The 14,187-nt window shown below is 36.4% G+C and overlaps 1 protein-coding gene across 5 annotated transcripts in view; it reads right to left on the bottom strand.

Moving 5' to 3' along the window:
- ZMYM4 (zinc finger MYM-type containing 4) overlaps positions 1–14,187 on the bottom strand; it is a 135,278-nt gene that overhangs the window by 19,746 nt on the left and 101,345 nt on the right. For 4 of the 5 annotated variants that reach the window (XM_041738041.1, XM_041738044.1, XM_041738043.1 and 1 more), the window contains 6 exons: positions 13,314–13,458; positions 10,533–10,654; positions 9,461–9,632; positions 7,255–7,308; positions 6,472–6,651; positions 5,989–6,083 (listed from right to left, as the gene is read on the bottom strand). In XM_041738041.1, coding sequence (XP_041593975.1) covers positions 5,989–6,083; positions 6,472–6,651; positions 7,255–7,308; positions 9,461–9,632; positions 10,533–10,654; positions 13,314–13,458 — 768 coding nt within the window. The remainder of the gene's footprint in view (positions 1–5,988; positions 6,084–6,471; positions 6,652–7,254; positions 7,309–9,460; positions 9,633–10,532; positions 10,655–13,313; positions 13,459–14,187) is intronic. The other variant, XM_041738042.1, reaches the window with a different exon arrangement.

The following is a 14,187-nucleotide window of genomic DNA, read 5'->3' as shown; positions in this document are numbered from 1 at the left end:
TGCAGAACTATAATAATGACTAACATCTGAGTTCTCACTACGTTCCAGATACTGGACCCACCCAATGAAGTCTGAATAACCATTATTACCACTCAGATCTATTTCATGGAACACATGAGTAGATCATTCTGGGATATAAAACAAGGCTCCATAAATTCTCTAACTACAATCAAATTAAACTAGAAACCAATAATGAAATGATGTTAAGAAAATCCTCAAAAATTGGAAATTAACACATTTTAAAAGACTCATGGTCAAAGAAGAAACCACAGATGCAATTAGAAAATATTTTGAATTTCAGCGAAAATGAAAACATCAATTTTTTCCCACAGTGCTACAGCTTACAATGACATTTATAGTATTAAAATGCTCCTACGAAAAATAAGTGAAAGTCTAAAATCAAGAATCTAAGCTTTACCTTAAGAAACTAGAAAAAAAGGGGGGATCCCTGGGTGGCTCAGCAGTTTAGCACCTGCCTTCGGCCCAAGGCGTGATCCTGAAGTCCTGGGATCGAGTCCCACATCGGGCTCCCTGCATGGAGCCTGCTTCTCCCTCTGCCTGTGTCTCTTCCTCTCTTTCTCTCTGTGTCTCTCATAAATAAATAAATACATAAATAAATACAATCTTTAGAGAAAAAAAAAAAGAAACTAGAAAAAAGACCACATTAAAACCCAAAGTAAGAGGGGTGCCTGGGTGGCTCAGTTAGGCATCTGACTCTTGATGTCAGCTCAGGTCATGATCTCAGGGTCATGAGGTCCACATCAGCGTGGAGCTTGCTTGGGATTTAGTTTCCCTTTCCCTATACCTGTCCTCTCTCTCTCCCTCCTCCCAAGGTAAGTAGAACAAAACCCAAAGTAAGGAAAATTAAAGAAATAATAAAAATGAGAGCAAAATCAATGAAAAAAGGGTAGAGAAAAATTAATTTAAAAATTGGTTCTTTTCCAAGATATAAAAAAATAATACATTTCTACCTAGAATGATCAGGAAAAAAAGAAAGAAAATATAAATTACCAATACCTGATCCTAGATACATTAAAAGGATAGTTAAGAGAATGCTGTGATGCCAATAAACTTGACAAGGCAGATGAAATGAATCAATTTTCTGAAAGACACAAACTAACAAAGCTTGCTGTAGAAGAGATAACCTGAACAGCCACAGACACTTAAGTCAGAGTTTAAAACTTTCCTACAAACATCTATAGACCTTGGAACAATTAAAGTAATTATATCCACCATATTTTAGAAATAGAAAAGGAGCAAACACTAACCCATTGTACAATATTACCATTACCCTGAGAACAAGACCAGTCCTTACAAGAAAACTACAGATCAATCTCTCTTCAACAGAGACATGTAAAAACTTTTAACAGTATATTAGCAAACTGAATCCAGCAACAGATTAAAAAATACTTCAGAAGAAAGTAGGGTTCATGCTATGAATGCAAAATTAGTTTACCAATTTAAAAATTAATGTATGTCATCATTTTAATAGACTCAGAAAGGAAAAACCACATGAGCACCTCAACAGATGCCAGACAGCCACAAATTCAACATAAATCATGACACAGATTCTCAGCATATTAAAAACAGAAGAGAACTTCCTGCCTGATAGGGGCTACCTACAAGAAACCTACAAGTAACATCATAATTAATACTGCAAGGCTAAACACCTGTCCTAAGACTGAGAGGAGGTATGAAGATCTGCTTTCACCACTAATATTATTCAACACTGTACTGAAGCTAGTACAATACATCAAAAAAAAAAAAATCCTAGCTAGTGCAATACATGAAAGGAAAGGGAAAGGGAAAGGGAAAGGGAAAGGGAAAAGGAAAGGGAAAGGGAAAGGGAAAGGGAAAGGGAAAAGGAAGTGCATTAAGATTGGAAAGGAGGGACGCCTGGATGGCTCAATGGTTGAGCATCTGCCTACGGCTCAGGACGTGATCCTGGAGTCCCGGGATCAAGTCCCACACTGGGCTCCTGCATGGAGTCTGCTTCTCTTTCCTCTGCCTGTGTCTCTCATGAATTAAATAAATAAATAAATCTTTAAAAAAGAATAAAGATTGGAAAGGAAACAGTAAAATAATCTTCACAAATAATAGGATTGTCTAAGTAGAAAACCCTAGACATTATTTGAGCAAAATCACAGTACATAAAATAAATATAGAAAAAGAAACCTCAGGGTACCTGGGTGGCTCATATAGGTTAAGTATCTGACTCTTAATTTTGGGTCAGGTCATGATCTCAGGTTCATGAGATCAAGCCCCGCAGCAGGTGACGCTCTTAGTAGGAAATCTGCTTGAGATTCTCTCCCTCTCCCTCTGTTCCTCCCCAGCTTGCGCTCTCATTCTCTAATATAAATAAAATCTTACTTTAAAAAAAGAAAAAGCAGTATCATGTTAATTATAATTTAAATTAAAACTTGAAACAAAAAAAAACATATAAAACATAAGATAAAAATATCTACTTTCACATGACAATGAGGAACACTAGAAAATGAAATTTAAAATACTACTTAAAACAGGATCAAGATAAATTTTAAATACTTATTAAATAAATTTAACAGAATATGAGGCTTATACAATAAAACACTGCTGAGAGAAATTAAAGATGATCTAAATAAAGGAGAAAAATACCATCTTCATAGATTGGGACAGCTCAAAACTATGAAGATATTAATTCTCTGCAAACTCATCTATGGATTCATAACAGCCCCAATCAAAGTTCCAGCAGGCTTTTTTTTTTTTTTTTTTTGGTAAAAATTGATAAGCTGGTTCTAAAATTTATATGGATAGGCAAATGGCAATCTTGTGAAAGAACATCCAAGATGGAAGACTTACACTCCTGATTTCAAGACTCACTTAAAGCTACAATAATCAAGACATCTGGTACCGTATTAAAACACATATAAATTAAGAGAGGAGAATAGAATTTCAACACATATTTTAATAAAAGTACAACGTGGGGGCACCTGGGTGGCTTAGTCACTTAAATGTCCACCTCTTGATTTCAGCTCAGGTCATGATCTCAGGGTCCTGGAATCCAGCCCCATGTTGGGGCTCTGCACTCAGCACAGGGTATGCTTGGGATTCTCTCCCTCTCCCTCTGCCCCTCCCCCCTGTGCTCATTTATCTCTCTCCAATAAATGTTTTTTAAAAAAGTACAATGTAATTCAAAGAGGGAAAGGAGGGATCCCTGGGTGGCGCAGTGATTTAGCGCCTGCCCTTGGCCCAGGGCGTGATCCTGGAGACCCGGGATCGAATCCCACGTCGGGCTCCTGGTACATGAAGCCTGCTTCTCCCTCTATGTCTCTGCCTCTCTCTCTCTATCATAAATATAGTTATTTTTTTTTTAATTTTTATTTATTTATGATAGTCACAGAGAGAGAGAGAGAGGCAGAGACACAGGCGGAGGGAGAAGCAGGCTCCATGCACCGGGAGCCTGATGTGGGATTCGATCCCGGGTCTCCAGGATCGCGCCCTGGGCCAAAGGCAGGCGCCAAACCGCTGCGCCACCCAGGGATCCCTCTCTATCATAAATAAATAAAATAAATAAAAAATAAAAAAAACAAAGAGGGAAAGGATAGTCTTTTCCAAGATGGTAGTAAACAATAGGACATCACATACAAAAACAAGAAACCTTGACACTTTCCTCAACTCATGATCTTGGAATGAATCACAAACATATAAAAGCTGAAATATAAAACTAGAAGAAAACATAAAAGAATATCTTACTTCCAGCAGGTTAAAGCAAAGACTTTTACATGGGATACTAAAAAGCGTGAAACATAAAATAAAAAAATTGATAAAGGGATCCCTGGGTGGCGCAGCGGTTTGGCGCCTGCCTTTGGCCCAGGGCGCGATCCTGGAGACCCGGGATCGAATCCCACATTGGGCTCCCGGTGCATGGAGCCTGCTTCTCCTTCTGCCTGTGTCTCTGCCTCTCTCTCTCTCTCTCTGTGACTATCATAAATAAATAAAAATTAAAAAAAAAAAACCATTTAAAAAAAATTGATAAAAATGACTTTCACAAAATCAGAAAGTTCTGTCTTCACCATTAAGAAAATTTTACAAAGTCTCAGAATAGGAGTAAAAGTCGTGTTTAAGAGTTATGTCCATAATAAAGAACACTTACAACTCAGTAGGACGACTGAGTTACAAAAATATTAGAAAAATATGCAGTAGCTTGGAATAGACGATTTATCAAAGAAGATAGAAGAATGATAAATATGCACATGAGAAAATGTCCAACATCATCAGTCATTAGGAAAATATAAACTAGAGCCACAGTGAGATGCCACTACACATTTGCTACAGTGGTTAAAATTAAAAATTGACAATATCAAAAAAAATAAATAAATAAAAAAAAATAAAAATTGACAATATCAAGTATTAGCAAAGTCATGAAGCAGATTGGTATTCATACACTGCTAATGGGAATTTAAAATGGTACATCTACTACTTAGAAAAACAGTTTGATAAGCACTTTCTTTTTTTTTTTACGCCCCACACCATCTTGATAAGCTTTCTTACAAAGTTAAAAACACATACTATAAGACCTAGCAATCCCACTTCTGTGTATTTTTCCTCAAATGAAACTAGATGTTCATAAAGAAATTGATATCTAGAGTGTTTATAGCAGCTGTATTTGAAATAGCCCAAACCTGTAAATAATCCAAATTTCCACCAACTGTTAAATTGTGGTTTGTTCATACAATGAGAAGCTACTCAGGAATAAACAGGAATGAATGGCCTACTGATATATGAAACATAGATGAATCTCAAAAACATTATGCTAAGTAAAAGAAGCCAAAGAGGGAAGACTACAAATTACATAATTCCATTTATATGAAAATTTAGAAAAGGAAAAGTAATACTATGTTGTATCAATCTGCAAAGTATATTGGTGGTTGGTTATCAGGCGCTACAGAGTACTTACTACAAAAGGTCGTGAAGGAGCTTCTGGGACAGAAGTGTTACGGTTGTGGTGGTAGTTATATACTAAATATAGTTGTTGGAGTCCATCAAATTTTACACTTAAAATTTATGAATTTTTTATGCAATTATAATTCAATAGAGTTAATTTTTAAATAAGGCTATTATTCTTTTGGTTTTAGTATGAGAAAGCCCTGTCAATATGGAAATAGTCCCAAAGTTAAATTTAGAAACTTAAAAAAATACTTTACAATGAAGATTATAAAAATCTTTTAAAAGTACAACAGAACAACAACAACAAAAAAAGTACAACAGAAAACACCCTTGATTATAAAAACAAAATAAAAAGATCAGGCTAAAAGAAATATAAAGTAAAAGGTAATGGTCCTTTTTCTTAACAGCAGCAGTCTGTCATATATTATTATTCTGAGTTCATCAAGTATAATACAAATACATTTAAAAATTTTTATAAAATAAAAATGTTGTGATTTTGTGGCACATACACAGGTATTGTGTCATATGCTATTCTCAAGTGGCAGGAATGCTGCCCCTTCTTGCATCTGTATGGTGGAAGCCTGGGCCATGACTCCGTACATTCTCCTAGCTCATCAGTTCCCAGTAAGTCCTGAGAGACCTACTATAGCACAGTGAGTAACAAAACAGAATAACAAACTACACCGGTAAACTGTACATTTTCCTGGTTACCCTTCCATCAGCTGGAAAAGGCATACTGATGATCCAGATGATGACCATCACAATGAACATCTGAGCAGCTGCATAATAACCATCACATGCTAAGCATCTGCCATGTGCTATGCTAGGAGGCTTAGCTCAGTACCTCTATTAAAGGAACATCAAGGTTTACATATCCCTTTAAAATATTCAAAAGGTATGGTTCTTAATTATAAGAAACAAAAAATAAAGGCAAAAAAGTATAAGGCTGTGTAAAACAAGTATGTAATTCTGTGACCCTGCCTGTTACAGAGCTTTGTAAAAAGCAAGAACCAATAAACACCGTAGGAAAGAAAACACTAGAAAAATTAAGCTACAGCTTACTCTTCGTCTGGGCTGAGGGAAGCCATCTCTGTGCCGTCGCCTTGTTCGGGAACGTGCCTGGATTCCCTGTCCTTTACTCAGTGGGTCAAAGGATTCTATAAATAATCAGCAGAAAAAAAAAAAAAATCAGCAGAAAGCATAATTTGAGGTAAATAATTCAGAGATTTATAAGACAGACAGACTTGGGGAGGAAATATCAGGTAATCGTCACTATATTAATTACTTTGTTCATGATAAAATAAGTACTCTGTTCTTAAGAGAAACAAAGGATATAGCACTTAAATAAAAACTTTATTAATAATCAAGGAAACCTACATGGTTATTGTGGGAAAGGTTAAAAAAAAATTGACCACTTATTATTTAACCTTCAAAGGTGGGGACCATTTGTGTCCTAGATTAGCACACAGTATATCTGCTTCATAATGTCAATTCAGAGTTCTACCAGTCTTCTAAAATCAGGAGTATTTTATATGTTGCACAAACCGGATGGAAAATCTGCTTCCAGGTCCTGCTCAGTTTCCCCTTTTGAGACCTGCTTCAAGTCTGAATCAGCCTCTTGCACAGCATTTGACTTTAAGGCATAATGATTCAACTCTTCCTCCCAGCTATGCGGAGTAGATACTGCCTCTGATTCAAGGTCACCACTGTATGTACTTCCTTGGTCTGAAATAGAAAACAAATAAATGCTCAACATAAGACAGACTTTATACAGGCTGAGAAAGCTTCCTGAACCCCAGAATAACAAAACCAAGACATGGCTGCTGATTTACCTAGGTACACTGAAGAATGAAGTAACTTCACCAGCTTCACAAAATTGGCTTCATATTCTTGGTACACATTGTAAAGCATTATTTCAATTAATCCTTAAAACAAGTACCTGAGGTACCTTTTTTATTTTCATTACACATTAGCATACAATCACAGACATCTGATGCCCCTTACAAATACCTAAAATTGCAAATATTAAGTCAAGGATACTAATACTTTATGGGTTTGTATTACTAACCAAGGACAGTATTTTTTTTTTTTTAAGATTTTATTTATTTATCAGAAGGAGAAAGAGAAGACAAGTGGGAAGAGGGACAAAGAAGAAGAAGCAGACTCTATGCTGAGCAGGGAGCCCAGCACTGAGCTTGATCTCAGCAAGGAATCATCCTAACTCTGGGATCATCACCTGAGCTGAAGGCAGATGCTTAACCAACTGAGCCACCAAGGCACTCCAAGGATAGTACTTCTAAGATCTGAAATGTATGTAGAATTACAAACCTTTTTCAAAAATCTTGGTGTCAAGAAAGAGTTCCTGTTCAGAAGTTTGGGATCCTAAAGAAAAAAAAGTTGTAATTTAACAACTTAACATGTATACACAAAGAAAACTGCATCTCAAACAAAATGACTACATTATATAAATGAATCATACTAGGGAATACTAAGAAAATGGCTTTCATATGCAGAAAGAATGATTCATTAATAAAATTAGACATTAGTGATAAATAAAGTTAAATTATGACTGTTAACAGTGGTTACACCTCCAGGTAGCAGCATAAGACAAGTCATGTCAAGGGAGACCTTTACTTAAGATTGGACACTCATGTGTCTGAATCTTTTTTTACTATGAAAACATACATACACACACACGGTTTATTTACAAATTGACAAATATGCTTTGAATTGCTTTTTCCTCCCAGAATATGCCTTACCACTGCACTGAAAAGACAAAAGACTTAGAATATATATAAATATAAATTATATAAGCAATCAGCACACGGAACAAAACAGAGCACAGTTCTATTAATTAACTACTTACAAAATAAAAAGCTTAAGGACTCAAAGTAAAAAGAAAAAAAAAAAGAAAAATGCTTTTCAAAACCCAGGAAAGTTGCTTCTTTTCTCTGAAATCAAACATAAATTACACAATTCCCTTCAGATAGAATTCATTTCTCTCTCCTTTATGTTTCTAAACAACTTGATTTTACTTACACTATGGTGATTACAACTACCTGTCCTGAAGTTTAGTTTTGAAAATTTTTTCAGTCTGATTCAATTTTTAGATTAAGGTAAAGTTACAATATTTGAACAGAGGAAGCACCTGAAAAATGTTAACGATTAATGTGAATGGAGAAGCAACTTAAAATGAGACTTAACAGGAATTGCTTGAGCTTCTAAATATCAGAAATTAGAAGATCAAGCATAAGGGGCAATATTCTAAGACATTAAATTCCACATACAAATGACTCAGAATTATGAGGTTATATACTAGAGAGCAAAATGAGACCAGAAACAGTGGGATATTAACAAATAAGCTCTTTATGCATCTCTCAGAACATCCATAATTTTTTTAGAATATACATAATTTTAAAACTTAATGTCGACACAAGAGAAAAGATGACATTTTTTTCAAATGCTACAGTGCTCTGAAAATCATCTAGAATTCATTATGCAAAATCTAAACCTGGTGCCTAGCTTTGTAAAAACCATCACTGAAAAAATGAAAACATTTGTAAGAAAAAAATAATTTCCTGGCTGAATCAGTTACACAGGAAAAGGCCTTTGTGTATTTCAACTATTCAAACATCATTTTCTCTCTCTTTTTATACCCAAAAATCAAAGCGGTACTAAGGCTAGAAACCTTTCTCGATATGTACTGCAACTTCTGGTTACCGTCATTTGCTTTGGAGTCAGACAGACCTGAATTCAACTTCCTGTTTTATCACTTCCTGATTCCAGGGTAAGTATGATATCCTATTTTCCAAATGAAGAGTTTAAAGTATACACTACCCATGCCACAGGGTTGTTATAAAGGTTAAATGAGGTAATACACACAGTGCATTTAGAACATATCTAGGGTATGGTGAGCATATAACTACTGTTCTTACCGATTTTCTACCTTCACAGCATGGGATTTATATTTTGAACCAAATAGTTTTCCATCCTAAAGTTCTATTTAACTTCTATCAACATGCTGATTATTTTACAACAGGAATTCTTTTTTTTTTTTTTTTAAAGATTTTATTTATTCATGATAGTCACAGAGAGAGAGAGAGAGAGAGGCAGAGACACAGGCAGAGGGAGAAGCAGGCTCCATGCAGGGAGCCCGACGTGGGATTCGATCCCGGGTCTCCAGGATTGCGCCCTGGGCCAAAGGCAGGCGCCAAACCGCTGCGCCACCAGGGATCCCTACAACAGGAATTCTTAAATAGGGATCTTGCTTTGAATATAGGAACAAAGCCAGAAGATAATAATGAAAAAAGATTTATAGATTATTTTTCTGGAATAATTAAGAACTAAGAAAAGTTTTATAAAAAGAACAGAACTTTCAGAGGTATCAGTAAGTTTAACAAATCCCATACACTTGATATTTAAACACAAATAAAACTTTTAGAAACACCTTGATTACCCAATACTTAATATTACTTGAGTTACCCAAATTTTGTTAAGTGTATTTTTAATTTCTTTATTTTAAAAATATACCAACCTCCCTGGGATAAAGTCTTCTCCTTCTCTTCATCTTCTGCAATCATTTCTGCCATCTCAAGGAGATCAGCTTCAAATGGATGTGAAGGCAGCTTCTCCTTAATGTCTTCAATACTCTCAGTGATTTTATCTTCATTATCCATTGAGGAGGGAATAATCATAGGGACAGGCATCTGAAAGACCAAGGACAGTTTCTGGGGAACATGTCTGTCATCAAAACTATTATTTATGAGGTGATTTAAGTACTAAAATGATGAACAAATTCAGGTATTTCTATTCCTAATGACTAAAATACTCTTGCTAGTTTGTTTTTTTAAGACAACAGCCATATGAATCACAATTCAATTAAGTGCTTTTCTGGATAATCAACAAAATGTGTCTCTGAATCATCTAAAAAATAATTATCTAGGGCGCCTGGGTGGCTCAAATGGTTACGCGTTTGCCTTCAGCTCAGGTCACAATCCTGGAGTCCTGGGATTGAGCCCCACATCGGGTTCCCTGCACAGCAGGAAGTCTGCTTCTCCCTCTCCCTCTGCCTCTTCCCCTGCTTGTGCTCTGTCTCTGTCTCTCTCTCTCAAATGAATAAATTTTAAAAACAAAATCTTAAAAAAAGAAAGGAATACTTATCTAACACACTTTTGTTTCTGATGCTTAATATTTTCAGTTTCACAAAACTATTTTCCTTAAGAATTCACCAAAGAAAAATATGGTTCCAATAAAACAGTGAATACATCTCTAAGAATAATGCAAATCATAGTATTTACTCTCACCCTTATGAGAATCTAGAATTTTGACATATACACACACAGTTTCTGATATTTCTTCTATTTGAGTGGTCTTTTTGTGTATGAAACATTATAAAAAGGCTACATCACAGCATTCTCTGAGAAGGCAGAGTATAACAAGAAACAATCCTTCATACAGTCTGTATTAAAAAGTACAGTAACATGATAATAGCCAACCATAGTCAGGAATATTTTACCAAAAAGTGAAGAGTTTTTTAACAGCACAACAACATTTTAGTTGAGGAAAACATGCACTATATCAGCCTTAATCTCCAAATGATTACTCACTGGAACTGGAATCCCAAATGGGACTGGTGCATACTGAGTGTAAAGATGAAGAGGTATGGGCACAAACACCGGTACAGGAACTGGCACCATAATGATCTGGGGTTGACTCGGAGTGTCTTCTACTGGGGGAAAAAAGAAAAGAAAAAAAAGAAATCATGAACCAAAAGGATTAGAAACATTTTAATAACAAAAAAATTTTAAAGCAATAGAGATTTATGGTTCAAAAGAATTATAATTCAAAAATAATTTTTTTTAAAGCACAGAGACTTGGGGTGCCTGGGTGGCTCAGTCAGTTAAACACCGGCCTTTGAGGTACCCCCGGTGGCACAGCGGTTTAGCGCCGCCTGCAGCCCAGGGTCTGATCCCGGAGACCCAGGATAGAGTCCCGCGTCAGGCTCCCTGCATGGAGCCCGCTTTTCTGTCTGCCTGTGTCTCTGCCCCTCAGTCTTTCTCTGTATATATAAATTTAAAAAAACAAACAAACAACAACAAAAAAAAAAAACACAGGCCTTCAGCTCAGGTCATGATCTCAGGGTCCTGGGATCAAACCCTGTGTCAGATCCCTTATCAGTGGAGTCTGCTTTTCTCTCTCTCTCTCTCTCTCTCTCTCAGCCTCTCCCCCTAGATTGTGCTCGCTCGCGCTCTCGCGCGCACTCTCTCTCTCTCTCTCTCTCTCTCCCCCTCTCTCTGGAATAAATAGATAAATAAAGTATTTTTTCTGAAACGTTTAACTTAGAGGCCCTCTTATATCTCTAACATGGAACAAAAAGTGTATCAATTTTAAGTAGGCGACAACTGCAGAATGTAGAGCTAAGATGATGACGACCTGGATGAGGCCTAGGACACCTACAAAAAAAGGATAAATATAGACAAGCAGATGTTCTAAGGTATTAAAAGATGAAACAGAACTCAGAAACCTAAGTATGAGTAGGAAAAAACTGAGAAGGATGGAGAATTCATTCAATTATTTAATAGGTATCCTACAGAGTCCCTTCTATGTGCCAGAAAAATACCCTAGAAGACTTTAACATAGTCCAGTGGACATCTGAAAAAAAATTACCTACAGGTAGTAATTTTTTTAATAACAAAAAATTACTTTCTACCTGGGCAAAGTGGGTGAAGGGGAAGAGAAACAGACTCCAGTCATGGAATGAGTAAGGCACAGAATTAAAGAGCAGAGCATGAGTAATACAGTCAATGATACTGTAATAGTCATGTGATGGGAAAGAAGCTGTACTTGTGGTGAACACAGCATAAGACATAAACTTGGCAAATCACTAAGCTGTACACCTGAAATTAATGTAACACTGTGTGTTAACTCTATTCAAAATCAAACCCTAACAAATCACCTGATTACAGATGTCTGACAATCAAGCTACATAATACTAGGTAAGTCATTATTAATACAATACAAATATAGGCCAAACTCCTCTATAGCACTGCTAGTAAGAAATGCATAAACTCAGGCCTCACTAAATTACAATGTACTTACTACAATTCCCAAGTATTTCATATGCATAATAATGTTTGACAAGCACTGACCTCCAGGATAACCTTCCAGATCTAGGAATCTAGGATTACTGTCTGGTTTACACATTCGGAGACTTTCAGGGTACCTGGGTGGCTCTGTCGGTCAAGTGTCCAAATCCCAGGTCATGATCTCAGAGTCGTGAGACAGCACCATGTCTGGGTCCACAGATTCTTTCTCCTCCCTTCTGCCCTGCCCTTGGGAGGCTGTGACATTTATTCTACCACCTGCTCCATACCCTGCCTCAGCCAGCGTGACTGGGTAGCTTCAGCCAGGAAGAACAGACTCTTCTTTCTTCAGCTCCCAAGCAAGGGTTACCATATCTCACCAGGGGGCTGGCCACCATCATTTCTTACCCCTCCAACTCCAAGTTTAAAAGAAAAGTTGCCTGATCATATAGCTGACAGGCTAGGGTTTCGTCACCTGACTGCCACATATATGGTAGAGGTTCTACTGCAGGAATGGCAGGCCAAGAATACTGGGGTCCCAATCACCCTCAGCCCTGATCACTAGTAGGGCAGATTCCACGCAAGCAGAGAGGGAAGCTGAGAAAAATCAAGGGATAGCACCATGCCCAGCATTCAGAAAAGTAGCTCAGAGATTTTGTCTAAGAGGCCATTCATAAGAAAGCCCTCTCCAGGGATCCCTGGGTGGCGCAGTGGTTTGGCGCCTGCCTTTGGCCCAGGGCGCGATCCTGGAGACCCGGGATCGAATCCCACGTCGGGCTCCCGGTTCATGGAGCCTGCTTCTCCCTCTGCCTGTGTCTCTGCCTCTCTCTCTCTCTCTCTCTCTCTCTCTCTCACTGTGTGCCTATCATAAATAAATAAAATAAGAAAAAAAAAAAAAAAAGAAAGCCCTCTCTGCAAAAAATGTGACTTCACCTGAAACAGAGGGTGCAAAGGTTCAAAGTTAAGGATGTTCCACAAAACAACAGTTCCTCTTAATTAAGGCCCTGTCTTTATAATTCCAAAGTCTATGCTTATTCCATAAAACTAGTCATTAATAATAAAAAAAATGAGGTACTCACAGTATGGTATTATAAATTAAAACCTTCTCGTTGCCATAATTTCTTAATTCTCAGAGGGTAAAAAAACCTAACTCAAAGGTTGTGAGAACAAAACTAAGCAATGCATATAAGCATTTAAACACATAACTCAGGAAACAGTAGGTACTTAATTAATGTTAAGTAGTTCTCACATTCCTTTCCCTATTTTAAAAAAAAATCTAAAAAGAAGAAAGTGTAAGGAACATACCTGTCTGGCATTCTTTGTTTTGTGTATGTGGTTTGCAAGAGGTGGCTTTAGTCTGTGTGATGGGTTTGCACAATAAAGCTTTATTCTTCAAAAGTCTTGGGGGCTGGGAAGGTGGCAGTTTCAGGGCATCTGTTTGTGTACTTGCCTAGTAAAAAAAGAAAAAAAAAACAGGTTTTCAAAAGCTTAGCATTAATTACAATAAATAGTATAATTTCAAAAGAAAGAGTATATTGAAATTACATAGAAGACAGAGAACATACTAAATATGTAAGAAATACAATATTCCTGAAATGGCAATAGTAATATTCTGATAACTATATATTTACTCTGAATGTATCTAATTACCAGTTCTATTTACTAAGAAAAATACTATTTCTACTATAAGACATTGGGGGCCAGTAACAATAGGCTATGTTTAAAATGAGAACTGTTATTTCCTGAGTTGGGTCTTATAAGATTTTGTTTCAAGGTAACTAGAAAAAACAGAATCACTTATGACCACTTAAGTAACTTGACAAAGGATGTTGTGAAAGTTATCCCAGAGACCAGAAAACACTTTAGAAATTCCACTGTTCTAGTCATTAGTTTTGCTCATATTTATTTTTTAAGAGACAAAAAAGTATTGAGTGAAAAAACAGGAATGCTTTTATAAAGATAACAAATATCCTTAAATAAAAGATAAAGTACATTTTATAAATATCTCATTTATAATCTGACTACATTACAAAATGCCCCAAATATCTTTTATGTCTGAATTCTGTAAAACTTAATTCTCTACAACTAAAAATCAACCTAACAAAAACAGCCTTCAGTAACTACACAGGAATAGCAAGCAGCCAAAGAAATCAAAGTACATAAAAGACCTAATTAACCA

This window comes from Vulpes lagopus, chromosome 23, assembly GCF_018345385.1.
Source record: "Vulpes lagopus strain Blue_001 chromosome 23, ASM1834538v1, whole genome shotgun sequence".
Classification (NCBI taxonomy): domain Eukaryota; kingdom Metazoa; phylum Chordata; class Mammalia; order Carnivora; family Canidae; genus Vulpes; species Vulpes lagopus.
This window is presented reverse-complemented; position numbering and strand designations above follow the sequence as displayed.